Here is an 11,798-nt window from a genome sequence, read left to right as displayed (position 1 = left end):
GAATGTTACCAGTGCGCCATAGAAGCCCCCAAAAATCAGACTTAAAAATCACACAACACCAGGTTATAGTCCAATAGGTTTAATTGGAAGCACTGGCTTTTGGAGCGCTCCCATTTCATCAGGTGGTTGTCGACTACACAATTGTAAGACACAGAATTAATAGCAAAAATTTATAGTGTGATGTAACTGAAATTATATATTTGAAAATACCTGGATTGTTTGTTAAGTCTCTCATCTGTTAGAATGACCTTGATAGTTTTACTTCTTTCAGATGTAAATCACAAAACGTTTTTTAAAAGTTACATTCTCAGATTAACTATAACAATTGGTCATGATTTGGAGATGCCGGTGTTGGACTGGGGTGTACAAAGTTAAAAACCACACAACACCAGGTTATAGTCCAACAGATTTAATTGGAAACACTAGCTTCATCAGGTAATTGTCAACCTGATGAAGGAGTGACGCTCCGAAAGCTAGTACTTCCGATTTTTAACTTTGTAACAATTGGTGACAGCACAGATAAGATGTTGAGATGTTGAAGGTGTTAGCCCCCTGTGTTTCCTGTCTGTGCCACAATGAAAAGTTTTGTGATTTATATCTGAAAGAAGTAAAACTATCATGGTCATTCTAACAGATGAGAGACTTAACAAACAATCCAGGTATTTTTAAATATATAATTTCAGTTACATCAGACTGTTTACTTTTGCTATAAATTCTGTGTCTTATGATCTTATACTCCACAACCACCTGAAGGAGCAGCGGTCCGAGAGCTAGTGCTTCCAATTAAACCTATTGGACTATAACCTGGTGTTGAGTGATTTTTAAGTCTGATTTTTGGGGGCTGCTATGGCGCACTGGTAACATTCCAGCCTCTTCCTCCTGATTCTGGTGTATCAGAAGATACCTCAAAAGCATGATTTAAAATATTTATATACCCAAAGCAACAACAGGGAATGACAATAAAGTTGGTTTTGTTGAAAGTGCCATCAAGCGGATCCTTAGTAACGGTCGTAAAGTAGCGGCTGGTTGCTATTAGCAACGGAGAAGATGGCGGCGGTGGAAGAGGAGGAGGCGGCAGCCGCATGTCAGGCGTTGAGCCGCTACATCAACTGCCTGAACAACGAGAGCAAGAGTTCCCGTCGGCGGGCCTTGGAGTGTATCCGCGCTGGGACGGTGGAGCAGAAGCAGCTGTCGAGCGGGGTCCAGCAGCGGCTGCTGACCTCCCTCCTGCAGCCTCTCCTCCGCTCCCTCTCCGATCCGGCCGAGCGCTGCCGGGAGCTGACCGCGCTCACCCTGAGCGACTTCATACGGGCCGTCCCCCGGCCCCAGGAGGCCCTGCCTCAGCTCATCCCCGCCTTGGTGCAGCGCCTGGGTCAGCAGGAGATCACCGAGCCGGCCGAGGAGCTGCGCCTGACCCTGCTGGAGTTGCTGGTGCTAACCGTCGAAGTGTGCGGACGGCAGCTGGCCCCTTTCCTGGAGGACATGGTCAGGATCCTGCAGAGAACCATAGTGGACCCGTTTCCCGAAGTCAAGAAGAAGAGCTGCGAGTGCGCGGCCAAGTATGCGAAATGTACCCCCGGTAAGTGCAGAGTTTGCCCACTTTGACCATGCTCAGGAAGAGGAGCATGGCGAAGTGACCCTGTCTGCGTGGATGCAGGTGAAACTTCAGGAAAAGGCTGCACGTCACAAGATACACAACATTACTGAGAAGGGGAGGACAGCAGATGGTGGAGAGCCAGAGTCAACAAATGTGACTATGGAAAAGCACAGCAGGTCAGGCAGCATTCAAGGAGAGGAGGAGCATTATGGAGCAGGAGAGTCAATGTTTTGAGCATTAGCTCTTCATCAGGAATTGTCGGCGGGACGGGGTAGAAGAGGATGGCCATCCTGTTCTCCCACCTATCTGCTCCACCCTCTACGCTGATTTATCACCATCACCCCGACCTTCATCTACCGATTACATTCCTGGCTAACTCCCCCCGCGCCCACCGCCCTCTGATTTATCTCTGAGCCCCCTTTGGCCTCTCCCCAACATTCCTGACAAAATGTCGACTTACCTGCTCCTCCGATGCTGCCTCATCAGCTGTGCTTTTCCAGCACCACAATGTTTGACTTTGATCTCCAGCACATACAGCCCTCTCTTTCTCCCTATTTTGGGCATCTTCATCAGGAGTGTAGGGAAGTGGGTTGACAAATAGAGGGGTGAGACTAGGTGGAAGGCAGCTGGGAAGGCGATAGGTGGGTTCAGGTGGGGTAATTGTGATAGATTGGTGGGGAAATTGGAGTGGATGGGTGGGAAGGAAAATGGACAGGTCAAGAGGGCGGTGCAGAGTTGGTAGGTTGGATCTGGGATGAGGTGGGGGGAGGGGAGATTTGGAAACTAGTGATATTGATGCAGTGTGGTTGAAATATTACTGAGAACTACTTAATTCTGTGATATATTCCCCATCACATCTGCAACGTGTTGTATTTTTATGTTCACATTCAATAGAATGAAATGTCCGAATGCTTCACAGGTGAACCATAAAGCAAAACATGACACTAAACCACATGAGATATTAGGACAGATGATTAAAAATATAGAGAAGTCCCCCTGTACCCGCGGGGGATACATTCCCCGACCAACCGCAGATAGTCACGAGCCCATTCATTTCAATGGGAAATTCACCTTCCTGGAAGTTTACTGGTCCCTGGTTCCAGAAGGTTGCCTGTAGTGAGTTTGGCCCATGGAAAACCGTGGGTAACTAAAACCATCAAAAACGATTCCGCAGATATTGTGGTCACCCTGTAGTTGAAAGAAATGAGTTTTAATTTCAGAGGACAGAATTCCTGATTCTTGAAGACATGGTTACCATTGGTGTGTTACAATCTCATAGGGGATAAAACTCCTTTAAGTCTCACTCTGGTCTCTGACTACTATTCATCACAACATGCGTTTGTGTGGGCTTACTGATTTCTTTCTTATCTCTGTTATGCTTCTTCTCTTCAAATTGTTAGCCAGTCCTTCCACTCTTCCCATTCCACTGGAGATTTCATAACCACTTCCAAAGAATTCTTACTAAGATTTGGAATGTGAGCTGTGTTTTTCTCTCCACAGATGCTGCCAGATCTACTGAGTTACTTTTGCATTTTCTTGTGTTTGTGACTGAATTTTGATCTGCTAGCATTTCTTTTCTTTGCGGCCTGCTTCTAACACTCTAATAAGCCCATCATACACTCTAAACTTTGATTCCTCATTACTCCTTCTCCCCAAACCCCCTCACCAATTATTTCCTGCATGAAATCAACTTTCTGTTATATCTCTGATTTTTGTCATATCGGTAAACTTAATTTCCTAACTCTTAGTTGGATAACCTCATTAATTCACTCCTTGGAAACTCATCGCAACCTCTTTTCTATAAAAACTTCCAGTCATTTGCCCAAAACTTCTGATCTATCTTTCATGTCACTTAAAGCATTAAAAAGACTCTGATTACAATATTTTTTCACTCGCATATTTGACATTGTGGACCACACTGTCCTCCTCTACTAAATTCTACTAATCGTTTTTAGAAGCCACTTTTATGTGGTGTCACTCCGTGTCTGAATGCATCTGAGCATCTACAGCAATGATGTCTTTCCTTTCCCAACACTTGCATTCCAGATCTACCAGATGCCCTTTTTCTCCTGTACCTGCTGCTTCTTGGTGATGTTGTCTATAGACATGGGTCCAGCTTCTACATGGGTTTAGGAAGACACTGGGCTCTGACATAAATAACAGTTGCATCATCATCTCTCCTTAAACACAACCACCCTCTCTCCTCAAATGTGCTGCTTTGTTTTTTGTAGAGTCTGGTGGTTTTATAACTTAATAGGTGCCATATTCATTCATTCATTTGCGTCAAAATTTCTCCTTGGTCTTCCTGCCTGTTCTATTCTCATGAGCTTACGAAGGATCAATGGATGTGAATCCATATAGTAGTATTCATTAATTGTGTGTGAATGCTGGTCCAGTAATTTAAGATCAGACTGAATGGAGAGGTAGAGGTAGTTTGCTTATATGACCTTTTTAGGGTGCTAAGGCGGAACATACTGAAGAAAGCTGTTAGCACTAGTGGAGGAACAACGGGGTAGATATTATTGAAACTGTGGGAGGGAAACAATATGCAAGTACACCATGGGAGTCATTTTTATTGTTGAAATAGCATGAGGTAAGTTGATCATGAGCCATCAGAAGGTAAATCCACAGAATGGAGACATATATTTAAATGTTAACATTTTGTTCCACTATGTCTGGAAGATATTGGCTTGATGGATCTATTGCCTACCACCCCTCACTATCTTCAGATACAATGAATATTTACTGTTTGGCATCATGGTTTTACATGCTGTTATTACTTATTGGACTTTTAAAGTGTGGAATATAATATCTTTACATCTCTTTCAGTTTCATCCCAGTGATTTTAACATTGTTAGTTATAATACTCATTTGCAGTTGAAACAGATAAAGTAAAAGCAGTTGGCGTAGAAAGGTGTTCACATCTATAAAATGCATTCATTTTTAAAACGCTGAATTATTATGGGAAGTGTACCTACATGATGATATTTGAGGATTGCTTACGCGAGGAAGGTGGGTCAAAATATTAATGCAGATTAAGTGCCTTTAAACAGCTTCAAAAAATTCTCAATATAGCAACTGATCTCCCAACAGCTTTGGCAGGGGATATAATGTTAAAAGATTAAATTGTCCTATTTCTGTGGACATAACTGTAATGTTAAAGGGTTAAACTGCACTGTCTTTCTCCAGAAGCTGAACATTCTGGCAGTAGGTTGTGGGGACATGTATGCAGGAATGTGGATGACTCACACTTCATTTGGGCAGCCATTTGCTACTATTCTCCTGCTATTATCAAATTAAACTCTCATTCAGTCTCTTCCATTGAGAAATGCTTTCATAGCGATCCCCAGGCAATAACAATTGTTTGCGTGATCATCCCCTGATGCTGAAGAGTATCACACCTACGTTGTCCTGGGAATCACGGAGTCAGAAAATTGATTGCATAATGATTCCCCAAGATTATGGCATTTATATTTACATGATCTCCGAGGATGACCTCATCCTGCCATTGTACCTGGGTAACATGGTTGTGGGGGGGTAGTGAGTGGCCAGGGTACCTGTAAGCATTACCACCTGACCTGTATAAAGGGGATGTGTTTCCTGTGTTCGGGCCTCTTTTGACTCGACTTTGTACACTTAGGAGTGTCAAAGTGGGTCACCAAGCTTGTACAGGCTTTAATAAACTTCAGCTGTTTGCAGAAGTTGGTGTGTGCAAATTTCATCTCGTGTGTGAAACCTCGGGAAAAGAACCTAACAGGGAAACAGTGAACATCTCAGGTTGATGACCATTCAACAGAACTTTGAAAGTTTGCCAAACTGAATATTCAACTTTGAATCTCTCTCCAGGACTACTGTCATACCTGCTATCTATTTGCAACATTTACTTTTATTTGCAGTTTCTGGCTTCCAATATATTTTGTTTTTTATTTTTAAAAATCATTCTCATAAGATTGCATTATGATGTGAAATAAATGATGCATCAAACATATAGTTCATAAACATCTTGAGAGGCTTTCGAACTTTAATTCATTAGTGCAGACATAAATGCGTTCTCATTTACCTTTGGAAATAGGCAGTTCACCCAGTCATTGATGTGAAAATTCGAGGGGGTGACTGTTGACAAAGCTGTTAACAACGAGTAGATAAGTCTTTCAGTTCTGCTTGATGCCAGAACCAATACTATGCTTCCAAGATCTTGGCTTTCTGGCCTTTGAAACTCTGAAAGAAGTGTGGCTTGGCACAATGTTGCTTGCCTGCCTGGAGAAACTTAGAAAGCAATTTTTTTTTGTGACTGGGACAAACTGCACACTTTTGCCAGTTAAATTTAATTCTAAGCATTAAGCCGAAGACACACATTCTTTTGACCTCATAACTATTGTTGTAATTGTTGTTTCTAGCTTGTGGACCTGTGCCAGTAAAATGGCAATGCAATGCAGCTTCTGTGTTGCCTGTTTCTGGATGCCTGCAATAGCATGGCAACGATAAAACATTGTCACATCCTTATGAGACTTCTGGCAGCAAATTTTGAGCACTTTTAGAATACTTGGATTTAGTTGAACTGCATCTGTGTCCAGGTTTGTGATTATTGACATTAAAATGTTATCAATATTTTCAAAGCCTATTGTAGAATAAGTGGATTTTAGGTTCACACACAAATGAATTTTGTTCGTACATCAAATTTTATGATGCTATTTGTCCTACATAGATATTAAATAAATTAGTTTGCTGTTTATCTTATGCATCCTGTTAGCTTCTGTATTATAGCACAAAAAATCTAATTTACAAATAAATCCTGATAAACTTGCAGTGTCCATAGCATACATGCATAGGAGATAAGATACATATGTAAGCATTTTCGTAAGATTTCTTTTGATTATTTGCATACCAATTAAAATGAGGGCCGGGTGGATCTGAGTGACTGAGATCCTTGATTGGGGAGATTGGGTCTCCTCATTCTTGGAATTGCCTCTGAGATAGCTGGTCAGAGCCCACGTATTATTCATGTATAAATAAAGGGTGACTTGGTGACAGGATACCGGCCTCTGTGCAATCATTTCAGCGGCAACGAGAGAAAATAATAATTTCCTGAAGAAAATTGGACCACACCGGTCGTCTTTGAGTTGGGGTAAACATTGCTGGCATCAGACCTTTATTTGGGCAGTTGGAGTTGTTTGATCCTGCCGCCAAAGTCTGGGCCCTGTATGTGGAAAGAATGTGTCATTCTTTCTGGGCAATTGATATTGGGGCAGATGAAAAGCAATGAGTTAACTCTTCTGATCTCTTGCGGACCCACAGCATTTTCAGTTTTTTCTTTGGAGCCGAACTTTCCTTGAGGCACCAGATACTAAAACTTAGAAGAGTTGACAGATTTAGCTAAGGAATATTATGTCCCCAAGCCTCCCCTAATTCTGAGATGCTGCAGATTTTATTCAGCACTTTACGAACAAGGGGAAGCCATATCGGGAGTTTCAACGCGGTTAAGACAACTGGCAGAGGCATGCGATTTTGGGTTAACCCTGAATGAGATGCTGAGAGACTGGTACGTGGGATTAATGACATAACCATGCAAAAGCACCTACTTGCTGAAGCCCAATTGAACTTCAAGCATGAGAAAGTAGAGCATGTGAGCTATAGAGTATGCTAGCCAGAAAGGGCACCCTCACCTGTCCAATTGAGCTGGGGGACACAGCTTGAGTAGCGACTTACAGAGCTTCACACAGGGCATAATACTCATGGGGAGCAAAAGTATTTATCCCGAGTAAAGGTTGCTGCCAGAAGCTGGCTGAACTCCAGGGTCATCCAGGGGTTTTCAAAATGAAAATGTTGGCAAGAAGTTGTGTTTGGATGCCAGGATTGGATGCTGACATAATTGCCATTGGTTGGGCAGTTCCCAGAGTGCTAACAAGGACAAAAATTACTGCCAGTAGTGATTGGAACAAAGGTGAGGTGGATCTCATTAACTGTGAGATCCTTGACTGAGGCTGTTAATCTGGGCAATCAAGGAGAACTGGCTGACAGATAAAACAGGAGTTTCAGAGACTCTCCTCATTCTCGCTACTGGCTCTGATCTGGCTAGTCAGACTCCATATACTGCACACATGTAAATAAGGGGTGACTTAGTGATGGGACACTGGCCTCCGTGCAGTTGTTCCGGCTTATAAAATTATTATATGCAATTCTGATTGTGAAACTTAAGAGTCATAGAGATGTACAGCATGAGAACAGACCCTTCGGTCCAACCCGTCCATGCCGACGAGATATCCCAACCCAATCTAGTCCCACCTGCCAGCACCCGGCCCATATCCCTCCAAACCCTTCCTATTCATATACCTATCCAAATGCCTCTTAAATGCTGCAATTTTACCAGCCTCCACCACTTCCTCTGGCAGCTCATTCCATACACGTACCACCCTCTGCGTGAAAAAGTTGCCCCTTAGGTCTCTTTTATATCTTTCCCCTCTCAGCCTAAACCTACACCCTCTAGTTCTGGACTCCCTGACCCCAGGGAAAAGACTGCCCATTTACCCTATCCATGCCCCTCATAATTTTGTAAACCTCTATCAGGTCACCCCTCAGCCTCCGACACTCCAGAGAAAACAGCCCAGCCTGTCCAGCCTCTCCCTATAGCTCCAATCCTCCAACCCTGGCAACATCCTTGTAAATCTTTTCTGAGCCTTTTCAAGTTTCACAACATCTTTCCGATAGGAAGGAGACCAGAATTGCATGCAATATTCCAACAGTGGCCTAACCAGTGTCGTGTACAGCCGCAGCATGACCTCCCAACTCCTGTACTCAATACTCTGACCAATAAAGGAAAGCATACCAAACGCCTTCTTCACTATCCTATCTACCTGCGACTCCACTTTCAAGGAGTTGTGAACCTGCACTCCACGGTCTCTTTGTTAAGCAACACTCCCTAGGACCTTACCATTAAGTGTATAAGGCCTGCTAAGATTTGCTTTCCCAAAATGCAGCACTTCGTATTTATCTGAATTAAACTCCATCTGCCACTTCTCAGCCCATTTGGTCCAGATCCTGTTGTAATCTGAGGTAACCCCCTTCGCTGTCCACTACACCTCCAATTTTGGTGTTATCAGCAAACTTACTAACTGTACTTCTTATGCTCGCATCCTTTATGTAAATGACAAAAAGTAGAGGACCAGCACCAATCCTGGTGGCACTCCACTGGTCACAGGCCTCCAGTCTGAAAAACAACCCACCACCACCACCACCACCACCACCACCCTCTGTCATCTACCTTTGAGCCAGTTCTGTATCAGAATGGCTCGTTATCCCTGTATTCCGTGAGATCTAACTTTGCTCATCAGTCTCCCAGTTGTTGAACGCCTTACTGAAGTCCATATAGATCACATCTACTGCTCTGCCCTCATCAATCCTCTTTGTTACTTCTTTAAAAAACTCAATCAAGTTTGTGAGACATAATTTTCCACGCACAAAGCCATGTTGACTATCCCGAATCAGTCCTTGCCTTTCCAAATACATGTACATCCTGTCCCTCAGGATTCCCTCCAACAACTTGCCCACCACCGAGGTCAGGCTCACCAGTCTATAGTTCCCTGGCTTGTCTTTACTGCCCTTCTTAAACAGTGGCACCACGTTTGCCAACCTCCAGTCTTCTGGCACCTCACCTGTGACTATCGATGGTACAAATATCTCAGCAAGAGGCACAGCAATCACTTCTCGAGCTTCCCACAGAGTTATCGGGTACACCTGATCAGGTCCTGGGGATTTATCCACCTTTAACCGTTTCAAGACATCCAGCACTTCCTCCTCTGTAATCTGGACAATTTGCAAGATGTCACCATCTATTTTCTACAGTCTATATCTTCCATATCCTTTTCCACAGTAAATACTGATGCAAAATGCTCATTTAGTACCTCCCCCGTTTTCTGCGGCTCCACACAAAGGCCGCCTTGCTGATCTTTGAGGGACCCTATTCTCTCCCATGTTACCCTTTTGTCCTTAATGTATTTGTAAAAACCCTTTGGATTCATCCTTAATTCTATTTGCCAAATCTATCTCATGTCCCCTTTTTGCCCTCCTGATTTCCCTCTTAAGTATACTCCTACTTCCTTTATACTCTTCTAAGGATTCACCTGATCTATCCTGTCTGTACCTTACATGTGCTTCCTTCTTTTTCTTAACCAAACCCTCAATTTCTTTAGTCATCCAGCATTCCCTATACCTACCAGCCTTTCCTTTCACCCTGACAAGAATATAATCCGTAAGTTGCAAAAGGATTCTATCTTGAATCCACCAGTTTTTGTCTCCGTACTCATAGTGTGCTTTGCCACAGATACTGCTGTTGTATTTTGAAAACTGCCAAGCTCATTATGAGATACTGCAAGTAAAAGTAAGTAAACCATTCATTGGAAGTGGACCCATAATTTTGTGAAGAACTTTGTTTTTACTCTTGTAGTAGCTAAAAAAATAATGTTTTTTTTTAAAAAAGAAAATTCATTGCAAGTTAATCTCAGTAAAAATAAACAAGAGTGTTGACAAAATGAAAATTTGATTTCTGGTCAGACATTGAGAAGAATTCTTCCTCTCATCCATCATACTTAGAATGAAGGGAAAAGATGGTAAATAACAATTTTGGTATATAGTGACTTGTGAATAAAATTGGATTAAATTCACTCAATTTTCACTACTTTTCAGAAACTTTTCACATGCAGTCCGAATCTCTAATAAAACCGCTGATGCAGACCATATCTCACCAGCATTCAAAGGTCCGTGTGGCAGTCATACAGGCAACAGGAACAGTCATTCAACATGGCAATGGAAAATCTGTCGATGATGTTCTCTCTCATTTGACACAACGACTTTTTGACGATGCACCACTGGTGAGGAGAAATTCTACCATATGCCATTTTCACTATTTAAATGTACATGTAACTGTTATTATGTCAAAAAGTACAATGTCATCTTGCAGACTGTTTAGAAACATTGTTCTCTGCCTCAGTGATAGGATACATTTTCTGCTTTACACAAAATCAACAGCTTAAGCAAAGTATGTTTCTAAGTTTTCTTTTTAGCTTTGCTTCCAGCCTCATGAAATTGAAGTCCTGAATTTGCTTTTGAGTTTTTAAAACTTATTTATTCGTGGAATGTAGTTGCTGCTAGCTCGGCATTTATTGCCCATCGAGAAGGTAGTGGTGATGAGTTGCCTTATCGAATAACTGCAGTCTCTGTTCTGTAGGTTCAGTCAGCTTTGTTAAGAAGCATGTATCAGGATTTTGACTAGGTAATAGTTTAGCAAGTTGAATATATTTTTAAATCTGGATGGTGTGTGATTTTGGGGAGATGTTGCGGTTGATGGTGTTTGCACATATCTGGCGGCCCGAGTAGTTTTGAGAAGTCATGGATTTGGAAGATGTTTTCTCAGTGAATTGCTGTTGTGCTTGTTGGAGATGGTACACACTGTAGTTAGTCTGTATTAGTGGTGGAAGGAATGACTGAGATGGTGGATCTGAATATGAATGGGCTACCTGGTCCTGGTCATGTTTAACCTCTTGAAAAATTAATTCAGTTAATGGAACCACAATTATTCCTCAGTAATAAGTAAACATTGGATATGCACCTGATTGCATTATTGTTTTAACCATATCTCCACCATGAAATTTCCTTGTCTCCAAGGATTCACCATTTTCTTCGAAAAGTGCTGATTCATTCTAGGATACTTTTTCATAAATATTAACCAGCTTTTCAAATGGTTACTTTGAGAAGGTATGATTTTTTTCAAGTTGCTTGTCAACTAGGCAATTTTGTGATGGAACAGCACAGACAGCTCAGTACTATCTTAAGTGCCCACATTTGCACGTTGCAGGAAAAATACTGACTTGGGATGCAAACAGCCAATCTAAAGCTTTTGTTGTTTTTCCTATGCAATAAATGACACTGATTTTACTTCTCGAATGTATTGTGACCATCTCAGTTTTCTTTATTTTCTCATTTTTGGTTTGGAACTGTGGCTTGAAGTTTAGAATTGAACTTCGAATTTCAGCTTGTTTTTTAAAAAAAACGCGTATTGTATTGTATAAAACAAACAAGGGCAGAACTTAGACAATTAAAAGTATTGCATCGGGTAGAACATAGAGACCCAGGGGTTCCTTGAAGTTTGCATCATGTACAGATAGAGTGGTTAAGAAGACATTTAGCACGCTTGCCTTCCTTGTTCAGA

The 11,798-nt window shown here is 42.1% G+C and overlaps 1 protein-coding gene across 2 annotated transcripts in view; it reads left to right on the top strand.

Moving 5' to 3' along the window:
• Window positions 1-852: 852 nt before the first annotated feature.
• LOC122560575 (dynein axonemal assembly factor 5-like) overlaps window positions 853-11,798 on the top strand; it is a 114,993-nt gene continuing 104,047 nt past the window's right edge. The window contains exons 1-2 of one of the 2 annotated variants that reach the window (XM_043711346.1): window positions 853-1,579; window positions 10,277-10,461. In XM_043711346.1, coding sequence (XP_043567281.1) covers window positions 1,048-1,579; window positions 10,277-10,461 — 717 coding nt within the window. In that variant the 5' untranslated portion in view covers window positions 853-1,047. The remainder of the gene's footprint in view (window positions 1,580-10,276; window positions 10,462-11,798) is intronic. The other variant, XM_043711344.1, reaches the window with a different exon arrangement.

Source organism: Chiloscyllium plagiosum, chromosome 21 (genome assembly GCF_004010195.1).
Source record: "Chiloscyllium plagiosum isolate BGI_BamShark_2017 chromosome 21, ASM401019v2, whole genome shotgun sequence".
Taxonomy (NCBI): Eukaryota; Metazoa; Chordata; class Chondrichthyes; order Orectolobiformes; family Hemiscylliidae; genus Chiloscyllium; species Chiloscyllium plagiosum.
The sequence above is the reverse complement of the archived record's forward strand: the minus strand, read 5'-3'. Positions and strand labels throughout refer to the sequence as shown.